This window comes from Festucalex cinctus, chromosome 14 (assembly GCF_051991245.1).
Source record: "Festucalex cinctus isolate MCC-2025b chromosome 14, RoL_Fcin_1.0, whole genome shotgun sequence".
In the NCBI taxonomy this organism is placed as follows: domain Eukaryota; kingdom Metazoa; phylum Chordata; class Actinopteri; order Syngnathiformes; family Syngnathidae; genus Festucalex; species Festucalex cinctus.
Window position 1 is genome coordinate 17399523 of NC_135424.1, and position 24920 is coordinate 17424442.

Genomic DNA, 24920 nt, shown 5'->3' on the forward strand with positions numbered 1-24920 from the left:
AACATCAAAAATGACAGTTTTTAATTTGTTTCCATCTAAAAACGATGTCGTGTAAACTGCCTCTCAACCTCAGTACTGAAACACGAAAGACAAATTGCAACGTCATCTCCTTGCTATTTCCAGTTTATGTGCCGCTCACGTCCTGTCAGTTAGAACTCGCTTGCAGCCCAAAGAAGAAACCAAAAGAGATCCTCATATTCTCTCACCTTTTTTTTTTTTTTTTTTTTTTTTTAAATTAACAATCCCCAGAGGTGAGGAATGAAGACACATTGCGATTTAAAAAGGTCACCTGTTCTCACGCACTCTCAATTTTATTTTGCAGGATAATGACGGCAATTGAGTGTGCTGCTTTTGGAACCGAGAGTTTATATCCAGTTAGGTGGTCTCCTCAGTAAACTTGATAATGACATTCATGTGCAAATGCATTTTGAGTTGCCAGTAGCTACAGACTCTTAAACAAAGTGAGCAATGTGGGGAGGTTGGTAGAAAGGGTGGCACGCTGGAGTGGTGTTGGTGTTTCAACTCATGATTGTAACCTACCAATTAAGCTTTTGCTGTTTGCCTTTTGTCCCTCAACCTGCATTTTACATACATTACTGCACAAACAAAATTTGTCTGCTTTTATTTTCTCCGACGTAAGCTTGCTGGCCAGCAGCAATGCAACATAAACACGTCACAAAGATAAATGGAGCATAGAGAGTAATTTGGCAATGGCTGAATGAGTCATACAAAAAAATGGGCAAATTCTTGTTTCCATTGCTTCTCAAGGTAGAGACAACCTTTACCTTGCCATAACACGTACCTTTTTTTAATCCTATTTAGTGCATTTCAATATCCGTACTGAAGAGAATTTCTGTGACAAATGTTTCTCTTCTCAATAGGGAGATGTTTTGATGACCGTGAGTTTGCCAGCCTACCCACAATAAAGTGACCATCTGTACAGCTTTCATCTATATCGTACCTCAGTGGGCAAACTAACAGTTTATCATTAAAAATGCTAATGGGTACTAAAATATAAGTTGCTCTCACCTGATCTAGGCTAAAACAACTTCTGTAAAGTTTTAAATGACCTGGAGGTACTGAACCCCACCAGTTTCCTATGTGCATTCGCCGAACCCTTCCTTCCTTATTGAAAAATAAAATGTGATTTACTTATCTCCCCCCAAAAAAAAAAAAAAAAAAAAAAAAAAAAAAAAAAAAAACAATATAGCTAAGGTGTTTACTGGTGAACAAAATGAAGGAGTAGCCTTTTCATCAAATCTGGTATCTCGTTCTCTTTACCTTGAATTCAGAAAGTGTTAACTCCCAATCCCTAACGCAAAAAAAATGACGTGTTTCTGATCTTTGGTTGGGGGGATTTTAGGACCTTAGGTTCAACATGACTTCTGGCCTTCGTTTTTTTTTTTTTTTTTTTCATTTTTTAAAATATTTAAAACATTGAATTGCGGAATGAGATATTTTTTGATGATTAAAATTTAGAACGGGTCACACTGACCCATGAACATTGTTAAGAAAAAATTGTGATGATTAAGGAAGTGTTCCTTTAGTTTTGTTACATAGCTAGTTGTGCTGGACTGGAATTGCTCAACTTGGCATTAGCAAATCATACAGGTAAACTCTAGCATTAAACTCTATACTTTTAGAGCACTTTAAAACAGCCACCACTGTTTTCTTAAAATGGAACCTGGAACCCAGGGACAGCAGATACAATGAAAACAGCAGAGGCCCCAGAATTGAACCCTGTGGAACACCATACGTTCTGTTATACATGTGAATTCATACTGCGTATACTCGTCCGACAACTTTATTTATTTATTTTGCCTGATCGAACGCAGATTAAGAAGCACTGTCATAAACTCCCATGCATCTTAAACAATCCTATTTACTGGAATGTGCTGCTGAACATACTGTACCAGCCATATGGCTTACAGTAGACACATTAGTTGAATCACCACAGTTCAATTAGCGAGCATGCTATAAAGTTTAACCTGAAGTGACATAGAAGAGGCATACAGTAATTTGAGAAATTAGTTTAGCCCATTAGTATGCCAAGCCCATGGCAGCGCACATATCAATTATTTTGACTGCAGAAGGACACCGAGGGCTAGCGCACACTCAGATCTACTTCAAATATGGCAGGCCCAAGAAAATAGACACACAGTAAATTATGCTGTACTCCTGGTGCTCCAGGGCAGCCCACAGAAAATGACAAGCCTGTAAGAATTGATTCTATGATGATGCTGGATCTGGCTGATACGCTATGCATGGAATATATATGTCAGCTGGAGATTGCTGTGGCACTTACCTTCTCTCCATTGATCCCCTTCTGTCCTTCTGAGCCATCTTCTCCCTGTGGTGTGAAGGTTAAAAGGCCCTTGAAAAGTTTGCAGTTCGGTCCTTGCTCTGCCATTTAATTATATTATACAACGTCCTGTTAATTATGGACTAAACTCGTCTAAATATAAAACATGTGCAATAGCTTGAATCAAATAAAACCAATCAGCAAACAATTCCAACTAGGATGCATGTTCCTTGGATTATATTCATTGTATTGTGACTTCCTAATTGAAAGATCAGAGCAAAACTGTCCCAAGCAAAAATAGTTTTGTGCAGTGGTGGAAAACAAAGCAGTGCTACAACAAATAAATTTCACGAAGCAAACTCCTTAAAATTGAGCATCATGCAACATGCTCTCACCACAGCCACATTGGTAGAAAACTACAAGCTCAAGAGACCAAATATTCTCTTCAGTTTTCATTTCTGAGCTATGGGTGAAATGTCATGAAACTTCCTGGCAGTGATATTGATGTCACCTATGGAGTTTTATAACTTCATGGCCAAATGGTGGGCTTATAAAAAGTCTGACTGTTGCATCCAAGGACAAAACTACATTTATTGTTATGATAAAAGTATCTGCAGCACAGCTTTTACAATGTGGCTTTCAATTAAGCCTGGAAAAATGCAATATCATTCAGTCCTTGCAGGAAATAAAACTATAACTATAAATACACTAAATTCCATTATTTTTGAAATGTTACACATATAGCTCATAAGGTTTACAATAACTTGATAATTACAAAAAAAAAAAAAAAAGTCCCCTGAGGGACTCAGCATCTCAGCTGACTTTGGACGATAGATAGGGCACAACCTGGACGGTCACTTGCAAGGCATGTATCGACACGCAAACATTTATAATTCACACGATCAAAAATTTAGAGTCCTCAATTAACCAAACATGAATGTATTGTATTCTAAACTCCAAGAAAACCCACACAAACAAGCCATCATAAAAGAATCTGCCTATGATATAGATCTAGGATTAAGACAGTTCCTGAGTCTAGAAGTAATTTCATGCATTTCCAGGGTTTCCCCCAGTGCTTTATAGGTTTGGCAGCCCACCAAGCTTTCCTGACACCCCCGACGAAAAGGATTTGCCGCATGTTGCCCGTCGTCTGTCACCCTTGTTGACAAATATTTTCCCAGGTCGAATTATGTTCCCAGTCAGTCCATAACCACCAAATTTAGCAAGTTTTCTGCGGGAATTTGTGTATTTCTGATGCAGCAATTGATTTTACAATTGATACATTTTCTAACAAACATAAGTACACACAAAAATCCTCCGAATTTAACGTACATACATACTTTTACTTACTACTAGTGTTGTTCCGATACCGATGCTGGTATCGGCAGAGGCCCCGATACTGCACTAAAACAGTGGTATCGGTATCGGTGACTATTAACAAGTAATATTCCGATACCTTTATTTCCATGGCTAATATAGGACTTTGGATGCAGCATCTCGTGTCTTGCTCGTGGACAACATTCACTGATATGTGACATGTTCACTGCATGCTGATCTAAGATGGCAGGACAGCTTTTTCATTTTGAGAAAAAAAAAAAAACTTACGTATGAGTATGGTATCGGCATCGGCCGATACTGCAAAGCTGGGTATCGGAATCGGTATCGGGAGGCAAAAAAAAAAAAAAAAACGGTATCGGAACAACACTACTTACTACTCTATGGTGAGGTTAAGAGGGCAACGTTTATAGTCCCTACCTTCTGACCTTGGCTTCCTGGACTGCAGGCCTCCCCTGGGTCTCCCTGCAACAGAAAACCAAAGAACATTTAAGACTGATTTGGCATTCTGAATTCATTCGTTTCGTGTTTTTTTAGATCATATGTGACTTCTCAGTTGTTCAGCAGCGCCAATATTATTATATTATATTATATTATATTATATTATATAGTATATATATTGTAGGGGTGTGAATTGCCTCGTACCTGACGATTCGATTCGTATCACGATTCACAGGTCACGATTCGATTCGATACCGATTAATCCCGATACGAATTTATAAGTCGATTGTTGCGATTTTTTTTCATTCAAATTTAGAAAATACTAATCAGTAAGCTTGTAGAGTGTAAGATTTATATGAAAATGTATTATTTATTTATCAGAAATTTCAGTCTTATAGAGGTTGTAATCTGTTTCATGTTTGAACAGCATTAAAATAAAATATTAAGGCTTAATGTTCCGTTCATATAACATTCTTCCATGCTCAAGGTGTGAATCCTAAAAAAAAAAAAAAAAAAAAAATCGATTCTGCCGATTATTGAATCGATTCGAGAATCGCGCGATGTAGTATCGCGATATATCGCCGAATCGATTTTTTTTAACACCCCTAATATATTGTATTAAATATATATAAAAAAAAAAAAAATATATATATATATATATATATATATATATATATATATATATATATATATATATATATATATATATATATATATATATATATAATATTAAAATAGTATTATCGTATCTTTGGGCAAGAAGGGACAAGACTGGAGAGTAAAGAAAAGGAAACATGCTACGAAAGAGATGGTGGAAGTAGATAAACAGCTAATTAACAAAAATGACAAAAGAAAATAGTAGTTGCGGCACGAAACTAAAAATCAAATGTCTCATGCCCTCTTGTGGCCGTTTAATAATCACAAAGTAGAAATTAGAAGAATAGAGAAAATTGCAATTAATTTCATGCAGTTAAGGAAATGCTAATAAAAATGCTATATTGGAATACGTAGGTCCTTTTTTTAATTTCATGCATCAAAAGTACTAGTGGATTTGGCACTTGGTATCGGTGACTACTCAAGGGTTGAGTGCTCGTGCTGTTGTCGTTCTGAAAAGTGGTATCAAACATCCCCAATAATGATGATATGATCTTGTCCCTTTCATACTTAAGACAAACAATGCTAGCTTGCTTGCCTTTTACATACACACTTTTTTTTTTTTTTTCCCCAACTATTAAGTTTCACTTTCTGGTGTTAACTTTAGCATAGTGATGTGATGTCTGCTTTGGCGGCAGTACGTGTTGCGGCAATGTCATCGACCATCACACACACATCATCAGTTCTAGTAAAAGTAATTAGATTCACCTCACAAAAAGATTAGCCGTCTATTTGTCTAGTGGAGGCCAATACAATCTATCAGGAAAACACAGTCAATTTAATTTGACAACATTAGTAGTCGTAGTGCTGAAAAGCTGTACACAAAGGTAATTGTTGATTTCACTATTATGCTTCGTTCACCCCAATACAACGCACACACACGCACACCCATCTTTTGTGAGCACATACAGGAGCTGTAAATCTAGTAATACCAGGGTTTATGTGCGAGGCCATGGAAAATGGATTTCCATTCAAGTAAGCTCCATTCTTATAACCCACTACTTATCTGTTTAATTTCCTGGGGGATTTTGGATTAATCATTGCGGTTTAATCCTTTTGCAGTGTATTAGAATCCTCCATCAAACTCTCACTGTAATGCAGGATAGTACTCACTGTTAGAGTAACATAGCCAAAGTAATCCCCAACACACTGTGTCGGTCACAATTACTGGGCCACACTTCTCATTATGTACCTTTTAAAAGCTCTAAATTGTCTTTGAATAATCTTTACAAAGTCATGCTAAATTGCTAATATGTACGTTTTATACATCCTTACACAGAAAGACATTCTGCAACAGTAATTGAAAGCCTCACAAGTTCACCTCATTAATGTTTGCGTCATGACATTGTTAGCCTCTTTTCATGTATTATGAATGTACACTTCTATAAGTGTGCAGCACCGATTAAAAGACACTGGACCCCTCTGGAGAATTTTGGGATCAGTGTGAAAGAAATCGTCTTAAATACGGCTACACCGAAAAAGGCACACTATGAAAAAGAAAAACGCACTGTTAGGATCATTTACGTCACAGTGAGATGTGTCTACACCGGAACCGACTCTTTTCTACTAGCTCCTCCCCAAAAAATCAATATCATGACTTTGTCAGAGTATTTGGGGGAAAAAAAAACCACGCAAGATTTGCAAGAACATTCAAACTAAGCACAGAAAGGCGCAATCCACGATACCACACCAGATCATTTTTGACTGGTAGACTGTTTTCCCATATTCCTTTATACTGTATGCTACAAATGTCTACTTCTCATGTATTTAGATAATAGGAAAAGTCTGAATCTAAATAAACAGATTAGAAAGAGCATACAGTATGGAGTGCAGGCATTCTCTGCTGACCTAAACATTATCAAAAGCATTGACCTACATTTCAAACATGATTTATTTCCAAATTTTTCATTTTGTTTTCATTTCATAGCACGTCTTGGCTGTGAAGCTTACAATTATTATTATTATTATTATTATTATTTTTATTTTTTGTCCAATGTTCAACATCCTCAGACACCCAAGATACACAATCTAAACAAAAGACACACACACACACAAAAATTATTCAATAAACAAAGCTGTCAGGGATCGTGGTAGTGGTTGTGGACCCAAATGCAAGCCGTCTGAGAAGACAGGTTTACCAGTGTAAGTGGCGACAGCAAACGAAATTATCCAACAAGAACTGAACACAAACCAGGAACTAAATACAAGCAAAGCAACGAGACAATTAGCAACACCTGGACACAACAAAACTTGCTGAGGGAGCTGATTGGTAGACACAGGGGCTGACAAACAGGTGGACACAAAACCATAACGAGAAAGACATGAACCACAAGAAAACAAGACATTAAATGAAACAAAACTAAATTCGACCATTAACAATAATGGAACATGACAAAAGCAAGCTGGAAGGCATCGGAAAGTAAGCATTTTTCTGTCCTCTGATTGGTTCAAAACAAGCCAAGTGGGATTCGTTACATGAAGTCAGGAAAGGACGACCGTTGGACATGATTGGAAATTCATTTTCAAGGTAGACTTTCTTTAAAAAAAAATAAAAAATAAAAATGGATATTTGTGATGATAAGTCAGACGCTTGTAGTTGGCTGTCTTGTCTCAGGCTTGTAAAAGATTCAATCTCCACTTCCAACACTGACTCAGGTGCAGGCAACATGAGTGTCGTCTGCATTTCGCCTGGAGTCAGCTGAGATAGGCTCCAGCACCCGTCACCCAGAACAGAATATTTGGACGTTGTAATGGGAGATAAACAGTTTAACTGTTTTGGTCACTAGGCACTCCGGCTACTGGTTTCTGTACTAGCTACTCAGCATTTGACCAGTCACAATTTTACACTAATATTTTTTCGCAAGTGAAATATATTCATGAATAAGGTTGGTCTGGTGCTGAGAAATCTTCCTAGATATCCAAATATTTCTGCCTATTAGGGGTAGAGAAGAAGAAGTGTTATGTGGTGCTGAGCACAGCTCTACATCTGAAAGGCACCGTGCGCCAATGCTGGAGTGAAGTGCACAGTATGTTATCAGCCAACAAAAGGCTGTTTACCACCATCAGACTGGAGTATATATGTGCAGGCTTCAATAATGGTTTTCCTTAACGTCATTGATTTCGTGTTCAAGATGGTAATAGGATTTGTTATGAATTTTGGCGTTCAGCGAGTAAACAAATGGTGCCAGGTATTGATTGGTTGAAAACTTGAAATTACATTTCAGGTGTTAACAATGGAGGCCGGCACCTCAAGAGTATCAAAACATAGTCTGGGGAGCGGTAATGGGAAAATAAAAAAATAAATAAACAAATAAAGGGCCTGTGCTTGTGAGAAGCATGCTGAATTCAGTCTTGGGTATAAAATCGCACCTACTTCGATACAATGGTTATCTTTGAGGATAAAGATAAAAACCAAAAGGGTCTGTTTTTCCTTTTCCTGTTTTAACCAAAGAATGTGAGTATAAATCAGGCCACCGTGTCTGCTGTGCTGCATTTTGGATAGAGTGCAGTTTGTATTATTTCCTCTGAGTAAATACTGATTAAAAACTCATTCACTGCCAGCCATTAAAGACAATTTTAAAATTTCCAATACTCACGTGATATTATATTCAATAATTATATATAAACCGAATCTACCAAATGACAGAATAGAATAGAATACTTTTTGCCCCGTCCCGTTCTTTTATAATTGACAGTTGAAAAATGTAGGTTTGCCAAAATACAGCCATTTCTCCCATGGACTCTGAAACTGTGTTTATTTTGTATAAAATGGGGCAATGATGTCATCTACCGGTGGTTGGGCATCAGTAAAGTTGTTTCCAAGTTTGATATTTACAGTGGAGCATAATCAGATTCACCCCCATTTAGCACCGCTCTAAAAAATACAATTGACAAGTATACTTGTCAAAGGCAGCGAATGAGTTAAAAATATAAGCACAATACTTTTTATTTGCTGCCATTTTTCACAAGATGAAGTCCAAGAGCTAGACAATGCATTTCAATTTCCAAAACCTTCCCAGTTTTGTTTTGTTTTAACTCATTCACTGCCTTTGACAAGTATACTTGTCAATTGTATTTTTTAGAGCGGTGCTAAATGGGGGCGAATCTGAGCACGCTCCACTGTAAATATCAAACTTGGAAACAACTTTACTGATGCCCAACCACTGGTAGATGACATCATTGCCCCATTTTATAGGAAATAAACACAGTTTCAGAGTCCATGGGAGAAATGGCTGTATTTTGGCAAACCTACATTTTTCTGCTGTCAATTATAAAAGAACGGGACGGGACAAAAAGTAGGGAGTCTATTCTGTTATTTGGTAGATTCGGTTTATATATAATTATTGAATGTATTATCACGTGAGTATTGGAAATGTAAACATTTTCTATAATGACTGGCAGTGAACGAGTTTTAATCATGACCATATGAACCCTACAAATATGTCTAACGGTGTTAGTCAGTGAGCATTTCTCCTTTAATCCATCCACCTCTCATATCACAAAGCTGATTGGACAGCGTGAATATTGCACAGATGTACCTCAGGCTTCCCACAATAAAAGGCCAGTTTTAAAAACATTCCGATTTCTGTGGGGTCAACTGCAAGTGAGGCATCACAGCAACTGAAGGTGGCATGTTAACTTTCGATCGGCATGTCAACGCATAGCACCAACACGGGAAACGTAAATTAAAACCAAGTTGACGCCGAACATAATGACACCGCAGAGTTGGCTGGAGGATCGATCTCATCTTTGAAAGGTAAAAACCTTCAATGCCATTTCATCCTCAAAGTACTATCATCAAGCAAAAAAAAAAAAGCACTTTCCTCAAGGAAATTGACACTTAAAGCCATTTGCTCTAATCAGACACACATTAAAGTTCCTCCCAATGACTTCTTTTCCCACTTTTTGCTTTTGCCGTACTTGGCCTAGCAGCTACAAAAGCGCTTTTATCTAATTTAGGCTATTTGCCTGTCTTTTTGTGGACTTTTTTTTTTTTTTTCCTTAAAAGCGATTTCTGTTTTTGCTGTCTAGCAAAAAGCCACAATTTTCAGTGCAATGATAATTTGGTTATTAGGCTGTCACGGAAACAGGTTTGTTCTCTTCGGGACTAATGCCAATCACAATATTTATAGGACAAGTACATAAGACTTCTCAAGATGATGATGATCATCATGGTCATGATTTCTCTTCTCATTTTTTATACTTAAAGACTGAATATTGCAATTGTTCACACAAATTTATTTTTCCACTAAAATTTCACATTTCTCATATTGACCTCATGCAGTAATACACTATGTTAGTGCTCAATTAATATGTTTACGTATGAACACAGTTGTCCCCTGCGTTTCACGGAGGATAGGAAGCGGAAAGGGCCGTGAAATGGTAAAATCTGCATATATTTGACGCTCACTGAAATGCTTTGGGGAAATGAAATGGATTCATTCAACCCCCCCAAAAAAATCTTTAAAAAAACACTGATGAACATTCACGATACATTTTTCATGAGAAATGTGGGGTAATGCGGGAAAAAAAAATATATATATCTAGATGTTTTAATTGAAGAAAAAAATGTGCACATATGCGAATCCGCAGATGGCAAATCACGGGTATGCGGGCGGCAACGGTAAGACATTTAAACGTACTTTTTCTCCCACGTCCCCTTTCTGTCCAGGAAGTCCAATTAAACCAGGAAGACCAGCATCCCCCTATGCAAACAAAAACAAAAACACAATATGATATATAAAATGCTAATACTAACTGCATATCGCTGGCGTCGAGCCGAAACCTCGTAAGTCACAATTTGGTATTTTTTCACAAATCTATACTATTGGTTAGTCATGTATGGGTATTATTTTGACAAATATTGACCATTCTCTTTTTGATGACATAATGTTTACGGTTGAACAAACATGCCGTTTTTGGGGTCTCCTGAAAAGTGACTGCTTTGGAGGTACAAGGTTTCACCCTGACGCCAGCGATATATAAATTATATTAAAAATCCAGACACATTTTTTTCAAGTAGATTTAATTCAAACTCAATTCAGAGTTTTGTTAAAAGAAATGATTCAAGCCATTTTTTGACATATATGTAATTTTGTATGATCTGGACTATTGCAGAGGGCTTGCAAATGTGTGCACTAGCATTTACATTTATGACCAAAAAATACTGGATTTTTTTTTTAAGGACCCCAAAAGTGATGGCTTAACATGGAATTGGCCATCTGCTCCTTCTCAAAAAGGACTTAATGCTTCCAGGTTTTAATTTGCATTTCAATCTACGCCTTGTATTTGCAAGCTGAAATAAGAGTTTAGTATTAAGAATGCATAGCATAGAGCATGATGTGCTACGCTCAAACAACCAAGGAGCATTGGATCTGTATTTACTATAAGTATACCACTATTGCTTGTCTTCTTGGGGGTAAATGGCTTTCTTTATAAATGTCCTTTAACTGGACATTAGGTGTTTGTAAAGGATGGTCTGAATCATTGTTGACAGGGTTACAATAGACATTACGTGTGCTCAATTAAGGTCCCTTGTTGCTTTAAATTGATTGTACCTTTTCAGCTGGACAGTGACATCTGTCATTTGGCTGTGTGGCTAGCTGAGACAGCATCTGTGGGAGCTGGGCTGTAACTGGGGCTCGGGAGGTGCCATTAAATGTCTTCTTGGCTTCACACTGGATCGATACAAAAAAAGACACTCATTGAGACCTTGCTTTAAAAAAATAACAGCTTTATCACAATTGACATATGTAGAATACCCTAAATCAAAGGAGCAATGATGCATCCATGTAGTGACATTGACAGAAAACACAATTGTGTAAATGTATTAAGTCTGTGTGTGACAAGAGAGATGGAATAGTACAGGTCAAAGGCCATTGAACCATTGGAAATCAATGAACATTAGTAATTATTGATTTGGTGTTTTAGTCTTTAGTCCCATATGGATACTGTGTTTCAAGACATCAAAAAATGATCTTTTGTAAAAAGTTAGCCAGGTTTGCCAAAACAATGTTTTCAGTGTCTACATGTAAAAAGAAAATTGGCATGTTTTTGTTTTACTGTACAGTATTCCCGATGTTATTTGTTCAATTGTGTTCATAATTGTTACTTCTTTCTTGTGTCTGTGAACGTTTCAAATATTCTAAGACCTGCTACCTATTGTGATGACTCGGTGTAGTGTGTAATAAAGAAATCAAAACAAGTGTTGTTTTGGTATGTGCTTTACATTATGTGAATGAGAGAATGTTAACGGTATACATTTTTAGATTATGGAGATAAAATATTTGCATTAGGGTATACATGGATGTAGCCGAAATGCATGTTAATATAATGGTGAAGAAAAAAAACACATTTATTTGACAACAAATGACAAATGCATGCTGTTATGTTGCAGATACAGGAAATATTTTACCTTTGACTCCAGTATCTCGCAGCAAGTTTCCATATCGACTACATAAGGATCACAGTACAGGATAATTTGTTTGAGTTCAACCTGGGGAAAATAGCACTCATTTAAAGGCACATTGTGTATCATGAAATTCATTTAAAAATTGACTGTGTCCAAAGAAGTCCTATAAATTCTGAGGGATTGTCTGAGAATTTACACATACTGTATAACAAAACATGTTTAGCGCGAAGAGCAATTGTGACTGCACCAAAACCTTGGAAATCCCTAGAAAACAAGGGAAACATCAAGATGGAGCACGCACATCCACAGGCCGTCCATCTTGTATTCGGGTGGTGATGAGTGTACGCCCACTCGGGTCGATGCCGTCCCTTTCGGCGATCAGCCTCCTTTCTATTAGCTTGCAGTCCATGTAAACAGAGACGATGTTGCTCTGTACAGAAAAGCTCAGCTTGTGCCATTGGCGATCAAAAAGGGTGTGTAGGTCACGGCTCTTAAACGTGTAGCGGAACACGTTCTTCGGCAGGCCCTGCGAGGAAAACTCCACCGCCTTCTTGCCGCCATCAACCACAACTGACACCTGTGGGAAGAAGGGGAGTTCCAGAACAACAACAAGAAAAATACTCATATAGTCCTTTTTCGAGTACAGTGGAACCTCTAAAGTCCAACTCTGAGTATAACTGAAGTTAGAGTTCAGAACGCCTGGCAAGACCAACGCTTAACTTGCTTTTTGCTATTTTGACACATATACAATAAGTACCTGTATATAAGAAAGACCAGCAAAATGATATTTTTGGAACCATATAAACCCCAATTCCAATAAAGTTGGGATGTTGTGCAAAACGCAAATAAAAATAGAATTCACTGATTTGCAAATCCTTTCCAACCTACGGTATATTTATTTGAATACACTGCAAAGACAAGTTTTTATTGTATAAAATAATTAATTTTATTGTATGTTTGAAAATATTCATGGCATCCATTTTTCACAACTTCTTGCTATTGGCGTTCCCGTAAAAACCAACTGCTAACAACAGCCAAGTACCTTTTACAGCTAGGTAGATACTAGTGTTAATTTAATCCACTGTTAATTAATTAATTCTCAGTTTTATTCCAGTTTCAATCCCGCTTGTTAGTTTGTAATCATAGTTAGTCAACCTCATCCCGTTTTTATTTAGTCCAATGTTGGTCGACTATAAATATAGCATTTTAGTCTTTAAAACTAGATGAATAAAATTATGTTGTCTTGAACTAAAATAGTCAACAAGTCAGGAAGATCATTTTACCCCTGTAAATATTTTTTTTTGTCAGCAGAACACATTGAACATTTCGGATCTAAAACTATTTCACATAAAATTTTCTCTTATCTTTTTTATGAAAAACAACTTGACACACAATTACAGTATATCACCAAGTAGCTACTATGGCTCGATGCTAATGGGGTGTATGCCACGGAAGAGGCGGGACGTGATTTTGCATATCAGTTTATTTCCGGTCCGGGTTGCGAACGCGCAACCCAGGGGCACAAAGTCGGAAGCACAAGTATTTTTGACGCAGCCCACACGTCGCAAACCGAACCGGAAACAAACTGTTGTGCAAAAAACAGTCCCGCCTCTTCCGTGGCAAATACCACATAGCTAGTAATAGACAACATTAGTTAGCGGTCAGGTTAACATTGTTGTTGGAACAGTATAGCTGTTGGATTAGTGTTACATTATACTATAATTTACTTTATTCATTTATCTTTTTACCTTTCACCGTGAATCCACCTCCTCTCTCTCCCATGTGTTTGTGCATGTTACACACAGTAGCTTCAGATTTGAAAGGGGGTGTGCCACCGTGTGCCACATTACAGTTTCACAATGACAGATTAGCAGACAAGATTTTACTAAATCAAATAATTTTTAACTTGTTTTTGTTCATGAACTAAAATGTCAACAGATTTTAGTCAAGTTTTTGTTAAGTTGTTAAGTGAAGTACGTTTTCATCTCGTCATTAGTCGACAAAAATACATATTGATTTAGTTCCAGTTATTGTTTATACATGAGGGTTTTAGTCTAGTCTTGTTTCATCTAGTTTTAGTCCAGTGAAAAATATGTGTTGACAAAATTAACACTAGTAGCTACCTGACATTTATGATGTCACTTATGACTGTGTTTTATTGATAATCATGTCGAGAACATTTTGTAAATGAAGTTCAGGAGTTTTTAACTATTGTTAAGACCTTGTCTCTGTATACGAGGTAAATATTTAAGAATCACACTTAAAATCGTAAAAGGTTTAATGAACGCAACAATTTTACCCCTTAACATATAATCCATCCTTGCATTTTCTTGACCACTTATTCCTCACAAGGTCATGGGGGGTGCTGGAGCCTATCTCAGCTGGCTCTGGGCAGTAGGCGGGGTACCCCCTGGACTGGTTGCCAGCCAATCGCAGGTCACATAGAGACGAACAACCATCCACACTCACAAGCACACCTAGGGACAATTCGGAGCACCCAATTAACCTGCCATGCATGTCTTTGGAATGTGGGAGGAGACCGGAGTACCCGGAGAAGACCACGCGGGCACAGGGAGAACATGCAAATTCCACCCAGGAATCCATCCATCCATTTTCTTAACTTCTTATTCCTCATAAGGCTCGCGGGGCATAAAAAGTTACAAACATAAAAATAAAAAAAATACAAACAAAAATGAAGCCAACCAGCAATTTGACTTTGGAGGTTCCATTATGTACCATAATGCTGATTGAATACTGTTAGCAGTCTCACCTGGGTATCTCCAGCCTGGTCGAATATCTGCCAAAGATACCATCGGTCTTTTTTTGTAGTTCTTCTCACACGAAATATGGTGACAAGGGAAAATTCACTTGGCAATCCATTTGGGAACACTTGTCTAAAAAATGAATATAAGATATTCTTATGAATGTTACATTCATGACAGCAATATCATTATTCAAATTCAAATATGAGGTGTGCCTTAGAAGTGGAGTAACCCAACACAAATGTCTACAATCCTTAAAGCTTCTCCTTCGTGAATAAATAAAGCAGACACATTTGATACCATTTAGGTTGAAGAATGTTGCACAAGCCACCCTGGCATTCAGCTAATGAAAACATGTAGGCATTGATCCAGAGTCACACTAACCAATCTTTTAACTTGTCTGCGCTACCATGTGCCGCAGTTGGTTGTTCATACACGCCTCATGGAATGAAGACGCAAGTTTATGTGTTTGACCTCAGCTGCTCTAGAAAGTCGAATAACAATTCCGAGCCAAAGCGTGAATATGTGGGGAAGATGGAGGCTGTACAATATAGGAAAAACAATATTATCTTTCACATCAGAACTACCACACCCGCTCATCGCCATCACCCTTGCATGAATTACAGCCTGTTCAGTCACTCATCGCACAGCCTCACATCTCTTTTGACTTTTATAGATTGCATTGTAAAATAACAGCCAGTATTCCTTTCAAAACACTTTTATTCTCTGCCCCAAAATAAAGGCACAAAAACAAACTGAATCATGATCGGATAAAAAATAGTAACTCAAAGATAAGGTTATTAAGTATGTTAGTTGGGAGTTTCTCCTAAAAACTCAAAACTCAAATATATCATCTCCGTCTACGCTTGCAGAGTTCTATACTATTCTTTGCTGTCGCTCAATTTCACTGAGATTTGGCTGTAAATGGTACATGACTAAAGTGATAAATGCGCCCTGCTAAAAAAAATAAATAAATAAATAAACAAATCTAACACTGCTGTGAGAGGCCATGCAGAGACTAGCAACGTTGTTTACTAGAAGGACTAAGAAAAAGTGACAACAATTTGTCTGAATAATGCCCATGACCTTCGATCCCTCAGGCAGCACGGCATTAAAATCCAGCATTGTGTAAAGGATATTGCCACGTGGGCTCAGCAACGTTTCAGAAAACCATTGTCAGTCAACACAACTTGCCGCTACAGCTACAAGCGCAGGGTAAAACTCTACGCCATATATAAACAAAAGCGAAAAATACCACCAACTTCTCTTGCCCAAGCAAAGTGGAAAAGTGTGCTGCAGTCTGACGAGTCCACATTCAACATTGTTTTTTGAAATAAAAAATGTTGTCACCTCTGGGCCAAAGAGCAAAAGGAGCACCCAAATTGTTATCAGTGCAAAGTTTTTAGCGCAACATAATGCTGCCATCCATCAAAGCAACATCTTTCTCAGTGATGTAGCTGCTTATTTCAACAAAACGATGCCAAGTCACACTCTACATGTCTTGCAACAGCATGGCTTCATAGTAAGAGTGTGAATACTAAAGTGGCCTGCCAGCAGTCCAGACATGTCTCACATTGAAATTGTGTGGCGCAATATAAAGCGCAAACTATGACCACAGACTGACAGTTGATCAAGTGAAGTTGAACATCAAGTAAGAATGGGAAAGAATTCCACATACAAAGCTTCAACAATTTGTGTCCACAGTCCAAATGCTTATTGACTATTTTTAAAAGGAAAGATGATGTCAGACAATGGTAAGCATAACCCTGTCCGAGCTAACTCCCCAAACCTGCTCCAATTTCAAAACACGGCCTGTCTACTGTATGGCACGCATGATCTCACAGGGCCCAGAGGGTCAAAGTTCACAACCTCGTGTTTACTATCATCTGCGGGTAAATGGCCTGAACCAAACCTCAGTGGAGGTTGGTTTGCAAATAGTATTTTTCCCCTCATTCTTCGAAAAAATAAAATGAAATATTGCCCATCATTTATTGCATGCCTGCTCTGCCATAACATCATATTCTCCTTTCAATTTCTCACTCCCAGACATGTACAGCTAATTTACATTCGCAAATGGAAATTCCAGCATAACATGAACTGCATACGCTGACATATTTTTTCTTGCAATAACAGTCAAGATGTTCATTCGTTGCAGAGTTGATGTGACAATGGGATTGCAGAAATTTACAGGCTGTATTACTGAATGAAAAGTTGCAGTCAGAAATATTCTCTTCAGCAAATGTTTCTTGTATTGTCAATAATAGTGTTGATTCATTAGCTTAAAAAAAAATCCCTGCTAATTCATTTTTTATGAGTTGTGGCTATTTTGAGATGAACTTGCAATATGGAGCATATTTTATCATGGCCAAAATGTGGCTGCAATGCTCCCATTCCTGTTAAAAAAGCTTTGGTGTCATTCAGGAAATCCTATCCAGGAAGATTGTTGTAAATGAGCTCATGGAATCAGATTGCAACAGATGGAACAATCAAAGCTCAAATGTTGGCTCATGTCCCTATCGCTGACACATGATCCTGTGAGGGATCAAAGATGGCTCAACAAGGTGAATTGTCAAGTTAAATGCACTATTCATGTGAGCAAGGGCTTTAACAAAGGCTTAGGACAAGACCACGTTCCTGTTCAAAACATAGCCTATACATGCGCTGTAAGAAACGAGACATACTGTCCAGATAATGCCTTATTTTATTGATTATTCATTAAACTAACACTCTAAAAACAGTTGGGTCAAAAATAACGCAACTATGGGTCAAAAATGGACCAATCCTCTACTTGGGTCAATTTGATCCAACTTTGAGTCAAGAAATATTTTTTTTTAGTGTAAAACAACTCAAAAATATTGGTCAGATCCTTGACGTGGGTCAAAAACTTGGGTCATTTTGTATAATACAACCCAAAAAGTTGGGTCAAATTGACCCATAAAATGGATCGATTTTTGATCCATTTAATTGGGTTACTTTTGACCCAACTGTTTTTAGAGTGAAGTCATCTTGGAGAGTTGACAAGACAATGACGTGGTTCACAAACGACATACCATAAAAGCACTACCAATTGTTTTTATTCTGTGCATGGAAATAGCATTTGGCAAAGGGCACAAAATATATTTTTTAACAATTTGTTAAACGATAGATTTGTTATTATTTGTCTATCTGGATCATGACAAACAACATAAGCAGCTCTGTATTCATAGTCAGCGCATATACGATCTGGTATAAAAACTGACACCTTTTTCATTTTTTTTTTTTTTTTTTACACGCCCTGGTGCATCTCACAATTTGGTGGCTGAAAGTAGACTAAATCTTACACCAGTTGAAAACAGGTCTAAGTTGTGGTTGGCAAATTAGATCGACATGTAGGCAGGCACATTCTGAGGATATGTGTGGTGGATGTCATCATATTTCATTCATAAATACAGCATGGTAGCACTCTGCATCACAGTAGAAATCAATTCACTGACTGCATTATTATTATCATCATCTGTATAATATGTTTAAAATCAGCTGCCTTGGCTGCGGCACATACGTTGGGGGAAGGGGGCAGTCTCCAATTATGCACTTCACAACGGTGATCTGTGATCGCCTGGACAATTTTACATCATCCACCCGTGGAGGTCTGCTTGGAGTTGCTGATAAACATACTTTGCACACTTCAGTCTTTTCTTTTTCTTCAGTCTGTTCTTTTTCGTGGTTCACTTATTGCTGATTCACACTTACTTACTCACTTTTATTTTATGTATTTTTTTAATTTATTATTTCTTTTTATAACATCAAGTTTGTTTGTTTTTTTGTTTGTTTTACAAGCTCTACTTTGCGGAAAATCATCTAAAAAATGAGGCAACAGTGCGGAAGTGCTCTGTTCATTCAGCAACGGTTCCAATGTCCCTTTCCAATAGCACGTGTCTACGAAAATACCAAAAGAAAGAAAACTCCACCTATGCACACAATTAGTTATTTGCGCTACTCTTGTACTAGGCACAAAAATAGAGACCAAGCCGTTAGTACTACATAGAGACAGCACTGTAGTACAGAGAAAACGTTTCCATTGGGAGTCAACCAGCGAATTTACGTTTACGTTCATCTCTCCTCATTTTTATTTGGATTTGCACCATTTTTTTAAAAATAACATCTCACGCAATTGTATGATACCCATCAATGATGTTTCGAACTGTAACAAAACCATTTTGAATGCAAAGTGGATCGTGCATATCCTGACATAAGTTATACAGGGTGACCCAAAAAGATGCGTACCCATATTTTATTCGATAAAAAATCCATTTTTTAACGAATGTCTTTTCTGTTGCAGGACGTGAAAGGTGAACCTATGGATGATCATTTGCAGCTATAGTTGCCCTGAAAATGTCTTGGACAAATCAGCAGAAGATATTCTCCCTGAAGACCTATTTTGCGACAAAATCATACCAGAGTGTACAGATTCAGTTTGGAAAGCGTTTCCATTGTCGCAACTTTCCATCAAAATCAACGATTGTTAGTTGGATTAAGAAGTTCAGAGTTCAGTTCTGAGAACGTTTGGTTCTCAGAACTGAACTCTGAACTTCTGAGAACGTTTGGTTCTCAGAACTGAACTCTGAACTTCTTAATCCAACTAACAATCGTTGATTTTGATGGAAAGTTGCGACAATGGAAACGCTTTCCAAACTGAATCTGTACACTCTGGTATGATTTTGTCGCAAAATAGGTCTCCAGGGAGAATATCTTCTGCTGATTTGTCCAAGACATTTTCAGGGCAACTATAGCTGCAAATGATCATCCATAGGTTCACCTTTCACGTCCTGCAACAGAAAAGACATTCGTTAAAAAATGGATTTTTTATCGAATAAAATATGAGTACGCATCTTTTTGGGTCACCCTGTACTTGAACGTGACACAGGTTAAAACAAAATGGCTATAAAGGACAGACGTTGAGCCTTAACACTGTACAATCATTTGTCACCTCACACAAATGCTCCTTGATGTGTTTTACAGTATGGATCCAGCATAACATTAGCCAGATGGAAAGTACAGAGAATGTACTACTGCACTTATCCGGACTTGATGTTATGGGAGTTATGTTTTAGTGGTTGTGGAGAGAAGGAGGGAGGGATGGTCCAAAGGGGCCTCACACTTGGTACAGCTTCCTCCTCAGCTGACATGCAGTATCACCTGTCAAAGTACTTAGATAATTGGATATGAGCGGGATCACAGGCTCGCCACTATTACCAATGACACTGTCAGCAGTGTCATTGAGAAACAGCATCTTCTTGGACACAACTGACAGACAAAGAGCAGGAGGCTGGGGAAGAAGTAAATGTATTTTCAGCTGAATGACGGGACTGGGAAGAAGTATACCGCAAATCACCTGGCAGAAAGATTCTTTCACCTCAGCCGAAGGAGCGCGGCGGTCACTTCTACTTGTGTGCCATGTAGAAAAGACTAAAAATAACATAGCCTTCATGGAAGAACGACAATATATTCTCCGTCCAACAGGACACAAAGAACTTGAGGGTAACAAGTTTAAAGTCAGCTTCCATTGTATAGTCATGCACATTCCACAGGATCTCCGGATGGCATAAAAGTGCAATAGGCCCCCATGAATATTAATCCAAAAACTTCAATCTCCTAATTTATCATCATATCAGATTCATGGTGAAATAACGAAGCGTTCCCAACAGTTGACCGAGGCTTAAAGGTCTCCTCATAAGTGGCACCTTGGTGTGTCATTTATGTAGTTATTTTAATATTCCTGTCTTATTACACATGCACAGACTTCACCCCTACAGTGCCACTTTTTGCTCTTAGGAAATCTGTAGAATAACTGGAATATATATTAATTCTGTTCAAATGATTCCTCATCTAATAGCTCACCTCACCATTTGCCCTTAGACAAATGAAGCTATTGCTCTGCGTGCAGTTTATCTGGGTTGACTCAAATTAAATCAAACCTGCACACAGGTATTCCACTGAGCAGGTGCTTCTTAAATTGGGTTCGATCAAACCTCAGGGGTTCAGTGAGTCAGTCTCAGGGCTTCTGTGGAGGTCAAGATTACGCTCTCCCCACCCCGAAATGATCATGATAGTATGCACTACACCCCACTTGACCATCATTGGCTATCACGCTACATTGCTTAGCCTATCAGTGCTGCAGTGCACTCAGTGATCAACTTGTGGATGTTGTGATGGTACGTCGTATGATTTCTTTATTATAATAATCTCTTCATATTATGGTGAGCAAAAAAAGAGTGTTGTGACGAGTATGTGTAATATATATTTTTTGAATGAATGAATCTATTTTGAATATATATAAAACGAAAAACAAAAGTACTTCGAAAAATAAAAATAAAATGTACACATGTTCGGAAAAGGAATAGGAAGAAGTATAGAATTCACATGTATAACAATGTATGGCGTTCCACAGGGTTCAATTCTGGGGCCTCTGCTGTTTTCATTGTATCTTTTGCCTCAGGGTTCCATCTTAAGAAAAAAATGGTGGTCTTGAAGGTGCTCCATAAATATAGAATTGAGTGTCCTAACTGCATGATTTTGCAATGCCAAATTGCGCAATTCTAATCCAGCACAACTACAATCTAGCAAAACTATAGGAACATTTCCTTAAGCTGCAAGGAGATGAGGAATACAGGAACACAACGCTTTCCGAATTCAAGGTGAAGAGGGCCAGATTTGATGAAAGGGCTACTATCCCTTTTAAACCCTATAAATGCAGTATGAATTTGAAAAAAAAAAGAAAAAAAAGAAGGGTCCTGTGATAAGCATATTGACACAAACTTGTGAACTGCTACCCACATTCATGTTACGAGTAATATTTTAGCCATTTCTAATTATACTATTTGGTCTTTGGTGGAGCTTCCACTGATGTTGTTAGAAACTCTAGTGTAAATCTCAGTGGGCGCAGTTTGAGAGTGTTTACAGTCTTGGCTACACATGAGAGGCTTTGCATTGCATTGCACCAAAGGGGTACAAAGCAATACATACAGTGTTAGTATTTACTGGCCTCCGGTAGCCAGACAGGCCATCTGTCCTCAAACATCTACAAAAGACCGCAAGAAAACACAAATGCAGGTGTAGCGCTCATACATCCTCCGTATTTGCGACTCACATAGTTGGCTTGATAAGTGGGCTGCTTCCCAGGCGAAATGAAGGCAGGTCTTCTGTGACTGTCCCTTTTCGGTGAAGAAACTCTTCTGTGAGATCAAATCCTGCAAAGGAGGATTGTGGAGCAGGGCATGTTAGTAGATTTTAATGTGTTTTATGCATTGCAGAATTTCGTACATACCTGTGATTTCTAGGGTTTCATCTAAGCTATCAGAAAACCTGAGTACCTCAACATTCAGTAGGGGACAGGAGTGATCTGAAGGAAGACAAACAAAACAATGACAAGAGCAGGTTTTTCAAATTGGACATGTTTGGATGATTTGAATTTAAAGATGAATGTGTCTCCTGCTATGACTGCAGCTCGGATGGCGTCTCCAACAGTTTCCCATGACAGCAGATAAAGTCGCTGGATATTTTGCTCGTCACTTTTTTATACATAGTCACCGGAGGGTTTTTTAAATTGGTAGATATAACAGCAACGTTGCCAAGTTGGCAGCACTGCTGTGTGTATTAATGACATTGGCAAAACAAATTAATGTTAATAATTAAGTTCTAATAGTTATGATGAATATTTGAATTGGGCTCTATCACAATCTCATCACATACAAATTAAGCGTATTCATTCCATGTATTCATTGTGCTAGAAGAGGAGTGACAAGAACAGAAGATTTAAGTGATATGTCAATCATATCATTTATTTGCATAAAGTTTCTATAAGACACTAGTATTCACTTTTTTTTTTTTCTTTAATGTATTGTACAAACACAAGGAGAAGGCCACACAGGTATAAATAAAGTGGAATGTACTCATCATAAATAGAAGACAGGTGAGTGTGAACAAATGGTTGGAAACTAAACAAAACCAAGAAGTCAAACTAACAAGAACCAGCTGAGATAAACAAAACCAGATTTGCAAAAACAAATAAACACTATGGACAGATTTTAACAAAAAATTGTGGGATATCTGAGGAGCTAAAACACTCTGGACTATTTGTACAAATTCATAAATGTATGACTTGTGAAAGAGGAGAACATCAAGTGAGCACCAATGCACTTACCTGGCCGTTCATTAACTGCCATTCCGAAAATGCAAGGAGTTGAGATTACAGTCCAAAGAAAAGCAGTCCATCTTAGCAGGCAGGTCATGGCTCTGACGCAATAAAGATGTTTCCTTGAAAACCTTAATAGAGGCACAATACACAATTTCATTTTAAACCCACTCTGCTAGACCTTGAAACAGATTTCTATCATGTATTCACTTTTTGTGTTCTCTATCAATTATTCTCAAAAGCATTCTCTTCATTTTAAAAGACAGTAATAAGTAATATGATTTTGATGTAATTTTAATTTAACTGTCTGACTGGTGGCTGGATATGTCCCAAAAGCTTGTTTGTGCATCAATGTCAAGTCTAACACAATTTGATCATTTACTTCTCTTACTACCGGATATGCAACAACGGGGACAAATTATATGACGCTGGATGTAAACTAGCATATGAGTATTCTTAGGTGATTGTTTTCATTCTCTGTACTGTAGTTGTGTTATAAATTAGAAATTCGCTACCCCATGATATTTGATTCTCGCAGTGTTTTACTCAAGCTATGAAAGCATTCAACTTGGCTGAAAGCGCAGCATTAATCATGTGTTTTGATCCGTGCGCTGTCAACAGTGTTGTGATGAAGAGCCTCACATGAAAGGACTGAACCTAGAAACATCAACTTGTGAGCATGCGCAGAGACATGTGGCACAATAGCGTTGACATTGCTGTCAACTGGCTTTTCTTTTTTTTTTTTTGTTAAAGCTATGTTGTGTCCACTACAGAGGACATTTTTCAAAACTTAAATGCTAGGCTCAAATACAGTTAAAATAATTCAAACAATAATGTGTTCTTAAGAGTCTTATTGAAAACATGCTAACAACATTTAAAGCCTAAATTTGTTCAATAAAAAGTGTTATACACTTACCGGGTACTTTTCCTCTTCCCTAAAAAGTGCTTGCACTGAGGGAAGCCATTTTCTTTTTTACGATGCAACCAAGGGTAGCAAAGCCCCACCCCTACATATTTGATATCATTGGAAAGTTCTGGATGTCCTCTATAGAGCACAAACGTGTTCATACAATTGTATGCACTAGGTGGGAGATATTCAGGTTTAAAAAGGTCCACTACAGAGGACAAATTTGAATGTCTGGTAGTCAGGAGGTTACATGAACAATTCTGACATTACCGATTGAAACATTTCTAATTAGTGCTGTCAAAGTTAATGCGTTAACTAATTAATCACAAAAAATTATCGCATTAGTCATGTATTAACGCAGATTAATCACACTATTAATTTTGACTGCAGATGATCCTTTAGCTTGACAGCGGATGGCTACGTTAAAGGTAGTACAGTTGTGTATGAACAATAACCATAACATGCATTAAAGTGAAGCATTTAATAAATATTTGCATGTGACATTCAGAATATTTGTTCATGTCAAACTATTGGGGTCATTTTTTTCCCCACTTTAAATTATGCAAGTAATGTGACTGATTCGAGAAAGAGGAGGATGAGATGTCCTCTTAACATTAAATGCCGAAAAAATTAACACATAAGAGGTGCATTTTAAATTTGGCGGGCAGAAAATGTTGATAAAAAGCCTTTTTAAATAAGCGATCAATTGTGATTAATCAAAATTTTAAGATGGGATTAATCTGATTAAAAAATGTAATCGTTTGACAGCTCTATTTCTAATACAACAAGACACCTTATCAGGCACATCTGCACTGAGATCTAAAGGATGTGTCAAAATAAATGCATTTACAATGATAATAATGCTAAGTTTGGATTGGCACTATCACAATGGCATTAATTAAACTTTACCTTTATCACTAGCATGGCTCAGTGGTAGA

General features: G+C 37.6%; 1 protein-coding gene across 3 annotated transcripts in view; it reads right to left on the reverse strand.

Annotated features, from left to right (window-relative positions):
* The window catches only part of LOC144001647 (uncharacterized), a 124735-nt gene that overhangs the window by 97422 nt on the left and 2393 nt on the right, over positions 1-24920 (reverse strand). For all 3 annotated transcript variants that reach the window (XM_077496138.1, XM_077496137.1, XM_077496136.1), the window contains exons 2-11: positions 23085-23206; positions 22209-22283; positions 22032-22131; positions 14914-15037; positions 12445-12720; positions 12147-12227; positions 11290-11409; positions 10375-10437; positions 4058-4102; positions 2306-2350 (exon numbers count right to left, since the gene is read on the reverse strand). In XM_077496138.1, coding sequence (XP_077352264.1) covers positions 2306-2350; positions 4058-4102; positions 10375-10437; positions 11290-11409; positions 12147-12227; positions 12445-12720; positions 14914-15037; positions 22032-22131; positions 22209-22283; positions 23085-23172 — 1017 coding nt within the window. In that variant the 5' untranslated portion in view covers positions 23173-23206. The remainder of the gene's footprint in view (positions 1-2305; positions 2351-4057; positions 4103-10374; positions 10438-11289; positions 11410-12146; positions 12228-12444; positions 12721-14913; positions 15038-22031; positions 22132-22208; positions 22284-23084; positions 23207-24920) is intronic.